The sequence below is a fragment of the Nannobrachium achirus genome, assembly GCF_963921795.1.
Source record: "Nannobrachium achirus genome assembly, chromosome: 18".
NCBI lineage: Eukaryota > Metazoa > Chordata > Actinopteri > Myctophiformes > Myctophidae > Nannobrachium > Nannobrachium achirus.
The window spans coordinates 24114118-24132213 of NC_137825.1; the positions used below are offsets into that span (position 1 = coordinate 24114118).

Consider the following 18096-nt stretch of genomic DNA (forward strand, 5'->3'; position numbering starts at 1 on the left):
CTTCGTATTCTCCGCTGACGCAAACAGGTCCGCCACTGGCTGACCGAACTTGCGAAAAATCTGGCTCGCCACCCTGGGGTGGAGAGACCAATCCTCGTAGCGAGGACCTCCCCTGGACAGGAGATCCGCTCCGCTGTTGAGGAGACCCGGGACGTGTAAGGCCCTGATTGACTTGAGGCGCGACAAGCACCAAACCGTCAATTCTCGAGCCAGACGATCCAGTGGCAACGACGACAGGCCTCCTTGTTTGTTGACATAAAACATGGCCGTCGTATTGTCGGTCCTGACCAGAACATGACAATGCAAAATCCAAGGCTCGAAATGCTTGAGCGCCAGGAGTATAGCCATCAACTCCAAATAGTTGATGTGACGACTCCTCATCTCCAGAGGCCAAAGCCCCTGCGCTGTGCGCCCCTCGTAAGTGGCTCCCCACCCACTGAGACTGGCGTCTGTCGTGATCGACTTGTGGGAAACCACCTCGCCAATCGAGACTCCGCTGGTGAGGAACCCCTCCACCCGCCAAGGAGACAGGGCGATCGCGCAGGAAGGGGAAACCGTAACCTTCTTGTACTTCAAGGAGGGCGGGATCCCGAGTGATAACATCCATCGTTGAAAAGGTCTCATATGAAACCTGCCCAACCGCAACAGATGTACTGCGGAAGCCATCATTCCCGTCAGTACCATGCAACTCCTGTAAGTGACCTCCTGGCCTACTTGAAAGGAGTTGAGGCATTTCCGAAACCTGTCCACCCTCTCCTCTGAGAGACGAGCCGACATGACGGACGAGTCCAGAAGGACCCCAATGAAGGTAAGACGGCGTGCTGGAGTCAGCATGCTCTTGTCGTGGTTGACTATGAAACCTAAGGCCTTTAGGTGAGCCAAAACCACTTGTGTGTGACGCGCCACTTTGTGGGCGGAGCTCGCTGAAATCATCCAATCGTCGATGTACGTAGCCAACCTGACGCCCTGCTGTCTCAGCGGCGCGATGGCTGCGTCGGTCACTTTCACGAAAACCCTCGGGCTCAGTGACAGACCGAAAGGGAGTACTGTATATTCGTACAGGCGACCCTCGAAGGCGAACCGTAGAAATTTCCTGTGTGGGGGATAAATCAGAACGTGCTGATAAGCATCCTTCAGATCCACTGAACAGTGGAAATCCCCTTGCCTGACCGACCGTAACATGGTGGGTACAGTTAGCATCCTGAAAACGTATTTCTTCAGGTAAACGTTTAGCGCCTTCAAGTCCAGGATGGGACGTAGCCCCCCCCCTTTCTTGTGCACCAGGAAATAACGGCTCCAAAATCCCAGGCGGGATTGGGTCCTGTCCAGCTCCACTATAGCACCCTTGCTTAGCAACGAGCTGATCTCCTCTCTCAAAAGATCTGCCTTTAAACCACGCGCCCTGGTATGAATAACCCTGCTCGAAAGCGGAGGTACATTTGCGAACTGTAACCTGTAACCCTTGGTTATCGTTCGAAATACCCAATGGCTCGGTTTGCATAACTTCCACTGGCTCGCGCAGCGTGCTAGCGTGTTTTGAGAGAGAGAAACCCCACCACTGTGCTTCCGTGACGGCGGAGCTTTTTGGCGGCCGGACCGGAAGCGGGAGACCTGCGTATCCGTATCCAGAACACCCGGAAGCGGAGCGCAGGGGTTCAATAGGCCGCAAGGCGGAAACACCTTCTGGTTGTACCGCTTGACTAGCGGAGCTTTTTGGCGGCTGGACCGGAAGCGGGGAGCGAGCGAATCCGTATCCGGTGAAACCGGAAGCGTTCGGCTTTCGCTCGATAGAGAAACAGGAAGAGCAAAACGATTCGACTGATAAGCAGATTCGCCCACAACTAAAGCATTCTCCCCTGACAGGGGAGGAACTTTTACGTTTAATTCCTGCTCTAAAGCCTTTATGCTTGTCCCTTGACACGGGCTCATAGTAGGCCGACAGAATTTCTGACTCATTGTTAAATTCATAGCATCGCCCACGCGAGGGAAAGTCCACTCGCGCGCATGAGGAACCATATAATTGTTTGACGTTAACATTACTGGTTGACGATAAAACCTGTGATTGATTAGATAGTCCTGACGGGACATCAACATTTCTACAGGAGACATGCATAATGGGGTCGTCTGTGCAAGTACGAGAGAGTTGGACAGAGGCAGACTTTGCTCTTTCAACATATTTATTCCCGATACAGGAGGCATAAACATTGGCATTTTCATTTCCCCGACGCGGGGTACAGAAAACAAACGCTCTCGCTTGGGGGGAAGGGGACCAAGAGACACCTCGGACCCCCGCCCCGACACAAACTCCCTCTTCAAAGTGTCATTTCCGCTGTCCCCTGCCGCGGCCCCCGCGGTAGGAAGACGGCTGCCTATTATCCCTGGACGTGCGGCGCTGCTGAACACGCTCGGGAACTACAACCTTGCTGCGGGGCTTGTCAGGCGCCCTGGCTGCAGATGCTCCCCTGGAGGAAGAAGAGTGCTTTTTATAAGAAGCAGAGCGGCCCCTCTCTCTGGTGCGGGAGGAGCGGGACACCCTCCTAGCCTGCTGCGGTTCCTCCTGAGGCACTGTAGTGGACTCGACGATGTCCTTAGCCGCCTTGAAGAAGGTAACTCTACCCTGCAGCAGCTCCAAGCCCCCACCCATGAGGGTGGTGGGACTGTTCTCCATGTTAATGAGAGACTTGTACATCTCCCCGCGAGGACCTAGAGGCTTCTCGCCCACGTCCCTCTTAGGCTCGAGGTCGACATAGTCGAGCCAGCGGGCTCTCTCAGACTGGAGGTTGTAGTCCATGGACCTGCCCATCCACTTAACCGCATGCCAATTGACCTTCAGCATGATGTCAAATAAAGTGTTCAGTTCAGCTGTGTGCTCCCCCGTGGGCAGACCTTTGACCAGGTCCTTGGTGGAAGCGAGCAAGAGCTGGATTAGATTCAGGTCCTTAGCGGCCAGAGCAGCGGACCGGTAGGCGTTACGAGCCCTGTCCGACTGCATCTTGTCCTCCAGAACAGTGAACCCTGGCGGGTTGGTGCCGACGGGGCCGACAAACGGCCCGCTCTTAGCCGTGCCCACATCCTTATACTGGGGTCTGACGGAGCCTAGAAAGGATTGCGCTAACAGGTGGTCCAGGTTAGGGCAGGTGGACATGCCTGCCTCCGCACCTCCAACCACATCTAATACAGAAAAGGACAGCTTTCTGGGGTCTTTATGAGTCTTCCATGAGGAATGAAGAGCCTTGGTGAATCCCTTCACCAGCGGCAGCCTGGAGAGGACATACGGGGCGGGAACCGAAGGCTCCTGCCCGGGCATTTCGTCATCATCCTCGGCCTCATCAGAGGGGAGAGGAGGTGGCAACTCCTCTCCAACTCTGGCATGTAGACTGTCAGATGATCCAGCAAATCCATTGCAGAATCGACGTCCTCTGCTCCCGCTTCATCCGCTTGACTGGCGGGTGGAGGGGCAGCGGCGCCTGAGGAGGACTGGGAGGACCCTGCGGCGTCCAGTTGACGTGCTGGAGCCGTAGGGTTACCTTTCACCGTGACTGTGAGTCGAGAACCATCGTCCTCGACTATATCCACCTCCTCCTCGTCCGTGTACCCAGAGTATTCCGAGCACGAACCCTCGCTCTGACAAGAGCTCAGGTCCGACTCGCGCCTGAAGGTCTGGACTGTTTTGTTGATGCTCACGTTGAGGGGAACGTCCCCGACGGTCACATCCGATCGCTTCTTTTTGGGCACCGCGCCCGAAGGGGTAAAGGCTACCGGAGGGATGTTAGCCTTCTTGGTCGCCTTCTTAGCGGCGACTTCGCCAGACCCGCCAGCTCCAGTGACAGTGGAGCTAGCTGCGGTCGGCTGCGCGGCAGGCGGTGTTCCAAGTAGCATGGCGCCATCTTGACCTGGAGTGGCGCGCTGTTTGCCAACCGGAGCTCCGGAAGGCAGCGCCGCACCTTGACCAACGGTGCGGGCCGCCTGGGGAAGGAAAGACTGGGCTGTGGGGTTCAGAGCAGCAGACCCACCTGGTGGAGCACAGGCTCCGAGGCCTGCCCTAGCCAGGTAGAGGCGGTGTACCAGGACATCGTGGTCGAAGGCCGTGCAGATGTCGCAGAAGGGTCCTGCTCTCCCCTGAGGACATAGTGCAGAGAAGGCGTGTGCAACGCCCATGCAGCTAGCACAGAGAGGATGACGATCCTGTCCGTCGATGAGTCCTGGACAGCCTGGGTAGTCACATTGCCTCGGCAGAAGGGCCAGAGGATCCATGGCGAAGCAGTGTAGCTAACGTTAACAGAGCTAACAAGCTAACAAGCTAACGGCTAAAGCTAGGCCACGCTTGATTCAGACAAAGGCCTGAACAAGCGGTAAGCAGTGTAGCTAACGTTAACACAGAGCTGACGAGCTAAAGAGCTAACGGCTAAAGCTAGGCCACGCTTGGTTCGGGCAGAGGCCTGAACAAGCGGTAAACTACTTTGTTAAAGCAGTAGAAACCCGTCGGTTTAAGACGGGACAAGAATAAATATTCTTAGGTACGGGTTTAATTCTACACTCGCCGGTGGGCGACTTCCTATGCCACCGCTTTAGGCTAAAGAGCGAAGAAATAAAATATAAGGCTGAGTTTCAACTTATCTGAATGTGATATCGCAGAGAGTGAAAAGAGGATGTTACTTCCGCCTCCGGGGGCTTTTATAGCCTGGAGGCGGGTCACTCTGGTTTGAGTGACAGGCCCTTCCTACCTACGTTAGTACGGGAGCTGAAGTAGTTTCTCTGAATGATCGCCAGGGGGCGACATTACCCAAGTGGGAGGTCATCCTGGAATCTTGACAGTAAACACACAGGTTCTTTATCGCATTTCTTGAAAAAGTAACAGTTCTGGAGATACAAGGTTCTTCTATTCCAGTGGTTCTCAAAGTGGATTCCAGGGACTTTGTAGGTTCCTTAATTGACCCAAGTCCCTAATGGGTCCATTTGTATACTGTCAGAGTTAAGGGAAGACCTTGAAATGTAAAAGTTTGAGAAACACTGTTCTATTCTACTATATATATTAGCTGTGCTATTCTTCCTATACAGTCCCTCCCCTGCCGCTGAGCACTGACCCCACCCTCACACCTCTCTCCTCTTCCCCCCCTCCTCCTCCCAGGTCTGGAGCTCAACGGGCTGGGCTGTCCCGACAAGGGCGAGACCCCTCCCCCGCTGCCGGTGAAAGGCAGCACGGCCGACTACGGCAACCTGCTCGATAATCACCACCAGGACCTGACGAGTCCCACCACGCCGCCGCCGCCGCCGGCACATCAAAGGGTAGGTGTTTTTTTAATTAGGAGACCGCCCAGAGCTGCCTTAACGAGGGACGGCCCCTCTCTCTGCGGCGAGCGATGCGACGACGCTGCTAACCCCCGTGGCCTGCCTCGCTTCGCACGCAGCGGAGTCGTGCTGCTCGACTGACAAGCAAGGACACGCGTGTGTGTGTGTGTGTGTGTGTGTGTGTGTGTGTGTGTGTGTGTGTGTGTGTGTGTGTGTACTACTATACTTGTGAGGAGCTGAATGTCCCCATCATTATAGTAGAAGTTGAGAAATAGACACTTTTAAGGACAGCCACTGTCCATCTCTCACCGCCCGCGTACGCATGCACAAACGAGCACGCTCGCCTCGCCGCCCCAAAACTTCGCTGCGCGGTCGAAAAAGCTGCCCGCCTCTCATTGAAAATTAATTGCTAGGAGGCGGTGACCGCGTCTAGTGTGGAGGGCACCTAAGTGTTTGTTGCTGCTGTTGTTGATCTGTTGTTTAATGTTGTTTAAATGTATATCAGACAAAAGACAAATTCCACACTGTGGACAGTAAATTAAACTAACTAACTAACTAACTAACTAAATGTTCGCAATCCCGTGAACCGATGAGCGTTTTGCGCGTGTGTGACACGACTGTACGCAACCCGCCACAACCTCAGAATAAACCAGGCGTCTCCTTTCCCACCACTACTCCAGAGAGACTCGGGGGTTTGTCTTGACAGGTAGTAAGTGAGGGTCCGTTACCCCCGCGCGGCGTCAGGCCCCCCCCCCCCTCCTCCCTCCCCTCCCCACCGCCGGTTATTTATGCTCCTCCTCCCCAGCCGACCCCCGCTCGCGGTAGAAGAACGTGATTGATTGGATGATTACTTTACCTCTCACATCCATCAGGAGCAGCTCCCCCGCTGTTAATCAGCGGCTCCTTCTCGGCAGCGCTCGCTCGCCCCTGCGGCTACACTAGCCCCGTCCTCTCCTCTCCTCTCCTCCACGGCTGGGCTGTTAACTAATCTTATTTATCCTCTGTCACGGCCCCGTGGACACGTAGTAAAGTGGAGCCGGAGCAGGAGGATAGTGGCACCGGGTGGCAGGGGTGTCGCACCAAATCCTGGGCCCTGGGTACTGCGGGCCCCCCCATGAATGTTCTATAGCAGATCTACAAGCCGCACTGCGAGCTTGTAGATCGTGAAAATCGTGAAAATGTGTCTTTGAATATTTCAAATCCTTCTAAGGTCCTATGTTTCTACGTCAGTGTTGCTCAAACATTTTCACATGAAGGACCCCCACAATGATATGCATTCGGCCATGGACCCCCATCTCAAAATATTTAGTTCCAGAATTTGAGTTACGAGCGTTCGCTTAAAAAAATACATATATTCAAAGATTTTCACACATTTTCATGACTTTTCAAAAATAGATAGTACATCGGCTATTTTTCAATAGCTAAAGTATAAAATAATGAAGGTCCCTCCACCTTGGGCCCTAGTAACTCAGTCCCACTCCCCCCCCCCCCCCCCCCCCCCTTGTGACGCCCCTGACGGGGAGGGAGGCTGCCCGCCCAGTATAACGCAGTGAGAGCAGATGTTTTCCAAGGCCTCGAGTGACAAGCAGCCTCCTCTGCCTCTCTCTCTCTCCAAGTCCAAAGGTCCTTGACATTGATGAGCCGCAGTCTTGTTCCACATCGTTCTACGGGCGGTCAAGTGGGTTTTATTTAGGCACGAGCGTGTAGAGTAAAAGTAAATGTCCAATCTCGTCGGATACGGCAAGCCGTCAGTCCCGGATCTTTATTTTATTTTTTACGGCGGTGTGAGGTGAATACAAATGCCGGGTCGTCGACATAAATAAAGCACTTTGAACGCTGAAGAAGCCGTTGACCCCGAGAGGTTTTAGGGTGTTGACGTGAGGGGGTGCGTCAGTATTGGTTCTGGGTGAGTGTTTCAGTGTTGGTTTTTAAAGGATGTGAAAGGGAGTTTAAATGAGTTGACATTTAAAGCAAGACAGGGAGATATTTTCCTCCCATTTACAGTGTTCAATAATTCAATAAGTGTCAAAGTCTGAATGTTTGATTTAGATGTTGTTGTTGCTTTTTTGTTGTGTTTTTTCTTTTTCTTTTTTTTGCCCCAACCTAATCAGCAAAAAAAGAAAAAAGGGAGAAAGCAGGGACGCGCTGGCCATTGGGAAAAGCGGCCCGAACGGCCGGTTAAGTCCCGGCCGGTCCAGGCCGGCCATTAGGAAAAAAAATTAACTGTTTGCACAAAAGTACAAATTAAACGGTTTGCACAAAAGTCGTGAAAACAGCAGATCTACAAGCACACAACGCCTCGCGGTGCGAGGCGTTGTGTGCTTGTAGATCGGCTGTTTTCACTAGTTTAAATCATTTTTAAAATGATAAAAACAAAACAAACGGTCAGGCATGCAAACTTGTAGCTTTTCGGCGAAAATCGCCGTTTTGAATCCAAATTGATCGTTTGTGTGATTCGTTCAGATTCGATGTAAAAATATTTGGGGGGGTGGGGGGGTGTCATGTCATCTAGGCTGCGTTGAGCGGCAGTGAGAAGAGGAGCGCTTTTTTCTCCTCTTGGCTCCGTCCAGTTTGTCAGTGCAGTAGTGGTGAAGGTGGCTGGGGGATATGGTCGTTTTATTTTTGGACAAATCAAGCGCTCGCTTTCTCTTGCCTGTGACGTCAACACCCATGCTTGACTGTGTCCAGTGCCTGCAGCCGGCAGCGCTGGACGGAGCGCTCAGCCAGTCTGCATACAGTCAGTCACAGACGGAGCGGAGCTCAAATGGAGCACATAGTAAATAAACTTGGCTAGGTTGTCGTCGTTGATAGATAGTGTGGTGTAGTTGTGGATTGGACTTTTTAATTCGCTTGTATCGCGATGCGGTCGCTATTCTGCATCAATGCGGTGACGTGACATCGATTATAGCCCACGTTTGTTGATTTTCCTCAACGGTGTGTTGCGATAGTTTTGTTACATGCTAACGCTAAATTAGCTCTGGTCCATAGCGTTAGTGGAGAACTCCACACGCGAGCTAATCAACGCTATCATGCCGTTCCATCTGCCTCTTATTAGACAGAACAGAGATTTTTCGCATTTATTTTAAGATGATGCAGAGAGAGGGTGAGAGAAACATGAGGCAGTCACAGACAGTTCTCAAAGCGGAGAATACAACAATCGTCTGTGGTTTTACAACACTGTTTCCCAAGCACTGGGTTGGGACCCATTTGTGGGTCGCGAATACATTTTTATGGGTCCCTTAATGTTTGTTTTCCTAAATTTAGTTTTGTATCATTTAAAAACATTCAAAAAACATTCTCCCCCAAAAAGAATAACATTTAATGATTTAAAATAAAGAAATGTTTTTTTCCTTCTAAATTCACGAATAAATAAAATAAAAGATCTAAGAAATTATCTTAGAAAACACTGGCCTATTTAAGAAGTAAGATAGAAAATAGCTGATCTACAAGCTCACAGCATGCATTGTCTCTGTCTATGCCTGTCTATTAAAGACAAGTCCCTAAATATTATAGGTTATTCCTATAACTATATCTGTAGGCTATATTATATTTATAATTTTCTTCATTATATCTAGATAGATCAGTATGAGTATGAGTAAAGCCTCTATCAGAGTCCAGGGTGAAGAGCTATTCACTTCACCGCATTGTAGTTTTCTAGCTATCACCTAGGCTTTGTTATGTATTTTTAGGTGATAGCTACAAAACTACACCGTGGTGAAGTGAATAGCTATTCACCCTGGACTCTGTTAGAGCCTTTAGTCACTGTTTTACCCAGTTAGAATCGTGCAAATTCACCCTACCGACCCAAAAAAGGTCAAAAATTTCGCGCCGCGCTATGCGCGGCGAACAATTTCACACCAAAAAAGTTGTCACCTTTTTCACCTTGGGGCTGTTTGCATGTCTGAACTGTGATTCAACAGTATATCTGCTGCTGTATACTGTACCTGCTGCTGTAAGTGCATACTGCATACTGTAAGTGTGGGCTACTGCATAAGAGACTGTGATATCCAGCCTATTTGTATTGTCTATTTGACCTCATGTTCAGTATATGTGACACTGGAAACTTTGAAGTCAAGTCTGTCTGTCTGTCTGTCTGTCTCTGTCCACAGCACTTGCCTCCTCCTCTGCCCAGTAAGACCCCGCCCCCACCGCCACCCAAGACCACCCGCAAACAGACATCCATCGACTCGGGAATCGTACAATGAAACTAAAAGACCGCTGATGACGACGACGACGCGGCCAAAGCCACCGGACAAAGAACCCCTTTCTTCCTGCCCCCCTCTCCCCTCTACTCCCACCCCTGCACCTCCTCTTCCTGCTCCCACCACTGCTCCCCAAAGCGATTGTTTTTGTCAACACTGTCTCAATCCCCAAAAGTCATAGTGTGACTTCTTGACCAAACGTCAACTGGTGACGTGAAGTGGGTATTCTGTCAAACGATGACTCCCCGGGCACTTCCGCACTCCAGGAATGCGGAAAGTGCAGTTCTCAGACTCAAGACGGTCTGCCAAAAAACGACGGTTAAAACGACGTGCTGTCTCAAGCGGACTTGAGCCACGGGAGGCACCGCCGAGCGAGCCGCCGTGCCGAGCGTTGCAAAGTCCGATTGAGCCGACTCGGCGCCGGTCGAGTTATGTCCCGATAGGGACAGGATCGTAACACATATCCCCCTTCAAGTCAACTTGCGATGTACTGTATATCGTCGTTGTCGAGTGGAAACCTTGTATGTTTTTATCATTTGAAAAAATGAACTAAACTAGTGAAAACAGCCGATCTACAAGCACACAACGCCTCGCACCGCGAGGCGTTGTGTGCTTGTAGATCTGCTGTTTTCACTACTTTTGTGCGATGGCCTTGTACGATGAAGCAGGGCTTTACTTTGCGAAAGAACATACACATTTGAAACTTGGAGATACATATCCCCCCGCCCTTCAATCACCGTTTGACGTTTGATCACGTTCATCCCTAGAAGTCAAAATATGACTTTTGGGAGTGAGACAGCATTGGTTATTGTTGCTTTTGTTCCTCGCCCACTGCTAAACACATTCCTCCTTCATCTTCCTCTACCCAGCTTCTACAAGATGAATACCTCACTCTGACTCCCACTCCCCACTCTTAACGCTTTACAATTCCTCTTTGTTTTAGTTTTTTCTTGGGGTCTTTTTTGGGCCTTCAGTGTGGCCAATAGGGAACGTGTTGCACAGACGGCTTTTAGTCAATGAATTTTGCTAATGCTTCACCCATATGCCAGTGATTCTCAACCTGTGGGCCGCGAGGGTATTGCAACTGGGCCCCCAAATAATTGGCAGGTTGAACACTAAGATTTGAACGATAATTTAACATTAATTTTAAGAAGTGATACCAATAAATGAACTTTAAAGTATACTATAGTAGTTCCTTTGATCCGAGGTGGAACAAACTAGATTTGATTGACCATTCAAATAAACATGAAATATGAAACTGAAAATGCACACGGCCCACCTGCCTTTCGGCTACCGTGTTAAGTGGTCAGATGGTGGGCCGCGAACGCTTTTGAGATTTTTTCAGGTGGAACCCTGATCCCAAAAAAGGTTGAGAACCACTGACCTCTGCCACTTCAGGACGCCGCTTTAAGCCAGAGTCACGTATCGCGTCACGCACCGAAAGTAGACGATCCTCGAGCTTGTAGATCTGCTGTTTTCGGTATATGCGTGACACCGGAGCATAACTCGGGGCTTGAAACGAAACGGAAGACCATCCGTATTCGACTCAGACCAATTAGCTTTTTTTCCTTAACTGACCCATGACACACGCTAGAGCACATAGCTCCATAGAAACATTATTCCTATTGTTGTTGTTGTTGTTGTTGTTTTTTACCCACTATGTACAAAGGTATGTATATATTATTTTATTTTATTTCAGTATTTTGTAAGTGGATTTTATCAAGATTGTTTTTTTTTTTTTCTTTTCTTTTGCATTAACATAACATTAGAATAAACTGGCATTTATATCAACAACAAAAAAACAAAAGGGCTTTGTATGGTTTTGAATTGACAGGGACTGTAAAGAGACTTAGGTATGTTGAGTACCTATCATTGATTTTACTGGGTAAAGATTGTTGTTTTCTGTGTTTATAAAAAAACATTTTTTTTGGAGTGCACACACACAACTAACTCCTACTTGCGTTATCATTTTGTATAGGCCTTGTTAGAGATTTGCTGTAACCTTGGATTTCAATAACTGTTGACTTGTTCCCAATTCACTACTGACATGACTTCCGAATAAACTTTCAAATGTATGTATTTTTAAAACCCCCCCGTTTCTTTTTTCTCTCTCTCTCTCTCCCTCTCTCTCCCGCCTCATTATTTCTTGTCTGAGGAGACGGAAACGCACGAAAATAGCTGCGGATGTTTTCCCACACACGTTAACTGAGATCCTGAACAAGCAAGCTGAGCAATCTGTTGGCCTACGCACCGCTGTTGTTTTTTTTGTGCAAAACCCAGAGAAGTAGAAAGAGGAACTCGGGCTGCCCTGTCGCCTTGAATGACAGCTTTCACGACGCTACAACGTCTTCATTATCGTCTTCGGAATTATATTAAATACATCGTTGTGGAACCGAATGTGTAATGCCTAAACTCCTACTTTCCAAGTGCTTATCATTGTCAGGGTCGGGGCCAGTTCAAATACCATTATTTTGTGGGTCTCTCTCTGCCTGCAAAACACTGTAATGTGGGTGGGTGACGTGACGTAACGTTTTCGCTGTCCTCGGTGTCAAACATGTATAAATAAAAAATATATTTGTCAAAAACCTTCTGAATATTGTGCAGGACTCAAGATTAAAACATTTCATTCCTCATTTCTTCAGAATCTTCAACCAAACATGGCAATGACTGTCCTGACCTTGTTTCTCAAAGTGGGAACTTGAATAAAACTAAGAAAAAGAATTGCTAAAAATCATTTGAAAATGAATTTAGGCTAAAAAAAATGTCTATTTTGAGCCTATATCTTTTCAAAGTCAAAGCATAATGTTTTCAGTCATTTCTGATCAAAAACATTTTGTCCCCCAACCCAAAATCATTTGGTGTGACACTAGTTTGGAAAAATTAAACAGGCAATTATTTGGACACCTATTGGCTAGAGAGGTCCTTCTTCTGTAAGGCTATTCAGCACTCCCAGCACAACTGCAAGACAGGTGTCTGAGGTGAGTTATGATTTTAACATTTTCATGAAATGCCATCTTGTTGAAACGTTGACAAACTCACCATTCTGGATGTCTTTTGGTGTGACACCTTTTCTTTAAAAAAAGCTTAAGTTATTTGAAGTTTTGGTCATATTTCCATGTAGATCTAGGCTGCTTTGTTATAGCTAGCATGCTGTTAGCATGCTAATGTGTACATAGTAGCCTCAAGGTAAACCTAAATGGAGAAAACAGTAATATGGTGTGACACTTAATCATATGGTGTGACATGTCTGCTTGTCACACCATATGACTTGACTGTCACACCATATGATTTATACTGTATTTAACTACAGATATAACAACAAATAACAAAGTTCCATGTTTCTTTTGTACATTTAAACATTTGTTTTAAACATTTTTACATAAAATGTAATTTAGCTTCATTCAGTGATACTTCAAATTCATCAGACAGAGCAGAAACCCCTTCACAGAAACCTTAACATATTGTTTCAATCTAAACAATATTTTCTCTTTGTCTTAAACTATACATTCCATTTTCTTTTGTCAGCTGGAAAATGACAAGTGCTGAGAGAACGAGAAAGTACAGGGAGAAACTAAACAATGACCCAGCAAGGAGAGAGGAGCCAAAGGGGCGAGACTGCATTTTCTACGAAGAGCAGGAGGTTGTCTGTGGCATAGCAGAACCGCAACAAGGCAGCCGGTTTGCTACCCTCACCAAATACGACTGGCTGATGTACAATACAGTCTAAATGTATAATCTAATCTGATCTAATACTTTTGTACTTTGACTCACTGGACTGGACAGTGGACAGTGTTAAGGTAGGACCCGAGACAAAACTAGCGAAAATAGCTGATCTACAAGCTCTCAACACGTTGTGCTGCGAGAGCTTGTAGATCAGCTATTTTCAGAGTTGCGCAACCCAGCACTCTTTAGCTAGTGGAGATGTGGTGTAATGTCATGATTCCTAATTACATTTGTTCAACACAAAATGCTGTGTTCAAGTTCAGGAGACTTCGGAAAAAAGCAATTTACCTGAATGCTGAGTTCTGTTTCCACTAATTGGTGTTAATAAAATGTTGCCTTCAATGCCTTGGCTCCAAGTGTGGCTATGCGCCTTATTGTCCCTTTAGGATCCTTCTGCCGTGGGCCGGCAGAAGACTTAGGTGTGCGTAGCATTCCTGTGCACATCCTCATCATCCATCTACTACTACAATTCTTTCTTATCCCATGTTAAAGCCCTACAATAATATCCTGTTCAGAAATATTAAGGCCATGTTATCCTGGGTAATTGTTTAATCAATCAGTAAAGTTCAGTACTCACTAATAGGTAGGTTAAAACACAGTTTGCTTTGACACATGAAGATATGATCATACGGTGTGACACTAAATCATTTGGTGTGACATTCCAAATAGTGAGAAATCATACCTTTATTAATGATTAAACCAAAAAAATGTTTATGGATTACATAGAGAATATTATCAGGAAGAGTCACAAATATTTGTGTAATTTTAGAGAAAGTTTTGACAGAATACATTTAAAATATGTTGTAAGATCATGAACATGGGCCTCACACAGAGTGTCGATTATGAAAAAAATATACAGATATAATTAATTTTCAAAAAACTATAGTGGATCACTGGTTAGTTATGATAAAGGACTTTGATAAAGTGAGTAACTTAAGAAAGATGTACTCCATTTTCATTTTATGAACAATTATTTTCATGTCACACCATATGACGATTTTAGGCACAAGTACAACAAACTGCTGAATAAAGTCTGATTCCAATAAAATATCTAAAAACAAAATGTATTTCCATAAGGTTGAGAGTGAGTAGAACAAAAGTAAATAACTTTTATGCCTGCAATTTAAAGTTTTTTTAAAAACACATTTTTTGGGGCGTCACGTCACTGACCCACGTATGTTAAAATAGGGCATTCATTTACACAAAAATGTTTAGATTGGAGGTTTCTACCCGACAGCGACTGTATATAGAGCAGGGACGTGCTGGCCATTGGGAAAAGCGGGACAACTCCCGAGCGGCCGGTTCATTCCCGGCCGGTCCAGGCCGGCCATTTGGAAAAAAATTAAAATAAAATGTCGGCCTTAGTTCCATTCTCATATCTCCAAGTTTCAAATTTGTAGATTTTTTCGCAATGCAAAGCCCTGCTTCATCATACAAGGCCGTCGCACAAAAGTAGTGAAAACAGCAGATCTACAAGCACACAACGCCTCGCACCGCGAGGCGTTGTGTGCTTGTAGATCGGCTGTTTTCACTAGTTTAAATAATTTTTGGAGCGGTGAAAGCGCTCCCAATAGACAGGTATGTCCGTGGGTATGTCCGTGGGTGGCTGGGTGGCTGGGTGGCTGGGTGGCTGGCTGGCCGTGTCCGTAGCCTGGCAATACCTTGAGTGGCCACACACAACACACTAGTTAAAGGAGGGGCGCTGTTTTGTGCAGGCCAGGCACACTCACCACTCACTCACAGGCACAGTTTACAGTTTACAGTTTAGGCATTTAGCAACACACACAGGGTATAGCTGCTCAGATTCACCGCTCCACTTCGAACCGAGGTTTGATTTTTTAAATGATAAATACAAAACAAACGGTTTTGGACATACAAGGTTTCCACCCGACAACGACGAAATATAACTCATGTACAGTAATTTGCCCAATGGCTTGTCACTTGTCATGATCTTGAAATGGCAAATCTTTGAGTAGCAGCAGCGCTATAGAGAGAGATCTCTCTATAGCGCGCAATGAGGGCCTCTCCAACTCTTTTTCCCGGGCTGAATCAGGGGCCCAGCATGTCCCTGATATAGAGTATATGGGAGATGCAATGGCTGCCAGTGACAACCCCTTAGGTTTGTGGAATGTAATTTGCATAATGTATACGTCCTGGCCCAGCTATCATTTCTTCAACATCTAACGGATCGCAGGCTGGATGCGGGTCCATCAGGAAGACAAAGCACGGGTGTCACTGTTGTTACCCTGAAGTTCTGATTTTTATGGAAATCTCTTTTTATGAAAATGTGTCTTATGGAAACTCATCTGCATGAAAAATGTATGGGATTCAAAGTGTGTGAAGATAGCAAACAGAGCCGATCTATAAGGTGACAACGCATCGTGAGCTCATAGAATGGCTATTTTCCGCTATTCGTCCTTCGACTAAGTATGTAGGGCTTAGGTGGTTAAAAAGGGCATGTCACTCTTAGCATGATGTAACATAATGCTAAGAATAGTTTTTCATGCCGTGGCGAACCATCAAAACTGCGTTACAAAGTGCTTTCCAAACAAAAAGACAACAAAAAACACAAATAGATTCTAAACAATGCAGGTGAATAAACTGTATAATACACATGTAAAAAACAGCACAGATAGATTCAAATCAGGAGGAGTAGGCATTACACACACACACACACACACACACACACACACACCCCTATCAACCGATATTGATCCGATACCACAAAGCATAAAAAAAAGGCTTGGCGTTTTGATACTAAATGCTCCCTGATGGTCGTAATGATATTTTTGGGTTCATTGGTATATAAAAAGCAATTACACAAATAAACTGCACACTTATCAATTACTCAACTAATACAAAAAGTAATCAATAGAATCATTTATAAGCAGATAATCATATAGTCACTGGCCTAATTGTTATAGGACCAACACTTCCTCTGTAGTGCAGCGTCGTACGCGCACGCGCACACACACACACACACACACACACACACACATTTTTTTTTTTCCAGCAAGTATAAATGATTTCACATGGTGCGTGCATTCTTCTAAATGAATAATTGGAAAGTGCACTATTAAGCCATTAAATTATTATTATTATCTCTCCCGCAGCAGCTTTAAATTGAATTGAACTTTTAATTAATTGCTAAATAAGTGTCTCGGTGGAATAGCCAGGCACTGAATAAAACTCCAATGACATTTATCTGCTTGGCTTTTTGATACACACATTCGTGCTTAATATCTAAATTGGTATGCAACGTTAATCCTTTGAGCTACAAATCGACGGTAACAGATCCTTCCCATTGGATGAAGAACTAAGGAATGCAACTCTCATGCTACAGCAGAGGTCTTCAATATTTTCAGCCCAAGGACCCCTTAGCTGAAACAGAGATGAAGCAGTACCCCCCACTACTAACCTTTTCATTTAATAGAATGGTTTGCTTCTTGCCCAAGAGCACAGACTGGACATATGGCCTGATTTGACAATATCCGTATTATGCTTGATGATATGACAGACCCAATGTGGCTAAAAGACAATGTTTTGTGCATTTATATTACTTAAACACTTGATATTTGTTGTGTTGTGTTGTGTTGTGTTGTGTTGTGTTGTGTTTGGCCCCTTGGGTGTTAAGTCCCTATATGAGAACCTAAAAAGCACTAGTGTCGAGCTGGAATTGTGTTTACCTGGGAGTGACTTCATGACAGCAGCACCTGCTGTCATAACTCCACTCCCCCCTCTTTCTAATTTTTGGAAAGCAGTAAACACTTGATATTTGTTGTGTTTTCATCTTTTAAGTTCCTAGATGAGAACCTAAAAAGCACTATTTCTGGAATCGAACACGTGGTGTGTTTACCTGGGAGTGACTTTATGACAGCAGCACCTGCTGTCATAACTCCACTCCCTCCTCTTATCTAATTATTGGAAAGCATTAAATGTTCTGCCAATCCTCCCTCCCCCTCTGCCAGTCAGGTGGAAGAGCGCATCGCTGCATGTCTGGCTGACATCTCACGGTGGATGTCTTCTCGCTACCTCAAGCTGAACCCAGACAAGACGGAGTTTCTCCTATTCAAGTCGTGCCCCACGGAGGATCTAACTGTTTCCAACACCTTAACGCCTCGCTCAGACCCTTCCTCACCCAGGAGTCAGCAGTACAGCTCCTTATGTATGATAGAGTGGGTTGGCCTTCTTTGGCCGACAGGCGAAACAAACATTGGTACCTGTTTATTTTTAAGGTAATTGATGGGACTTTACCATTGTATCTTAAATCGCTGCTGGATTGGAATCCTGTGACATATAGGACACGTTCTAGTGACTGGCTCACACTAAAGGTCACCAAAACAAACACTGAATTAGGGAAAACAGCCTTTTGCTCCAACAACCCATTTGGAATGAGTTACAAAATAATTTCAAGATATGTTCTCCCATAACTTACGGTCATTTTAAATCTTTGATAGTAGATCTACCCACAAGTGTCTGCAACTGTTTCTAAACTTGTTTTGTGAATATTGATTGTACATACTGTTTTCTTTGTGAATATTGATGTATCTCGATAACACTGCAAATGAGGGCAATCTCAATGTTTTTCGAGAATAAATAAAGGTTTGAATGAATTATCCAGAAAGCAGTCATACCAAAACTTGAATATCGTAACTCGCTCCTTCCTGGCCTCCCAGCGTGTGCACTTAAGCCCCTCCAAATGATCCAGAATGTCTTCAACCAGTCAAATCTCTCACATATCCTCCCTTCTCCCCTCCCTCCATTGGCTCTCAGTTGTTGGCCTACAAAGCAACCAGAGGTATGGCACTAACCTCGATGACCTAAGCAAAGGTTCAAATGTAATTGCATGTTATGTAGACCAGTCATTTGTAGACATCACCTG

At 46.4% G+C, this 18096-nt stretch overlaps 1 protein-coding gene across 1 annotated transcript in view; it reads left to right on the plus strand.

The window, feature by feature from the left end:
* Positions 1-10055, plus strand: part of dock1 (dedicator of cytokinesis 1) — a 433218-nt gene extending 423163 nt beyond the window's left edge. The window contains exons 51-52 of the mRNA XM_080747125.1: positions 5129-5286; positions 9399-10055. Of these exons, the coding sequence (XP_080603251.1) occupies positions 5129-5286; positions 9399-9494 (254 nt within the window). The 3' untranslated portion in view covers positions 9495-10055. The remainder of the gene's footprint in view (positions 1-5128; positions 5287-9398) is intronic.
* Positions 10056-18096: the final 8041 nt, after the last annotated feature.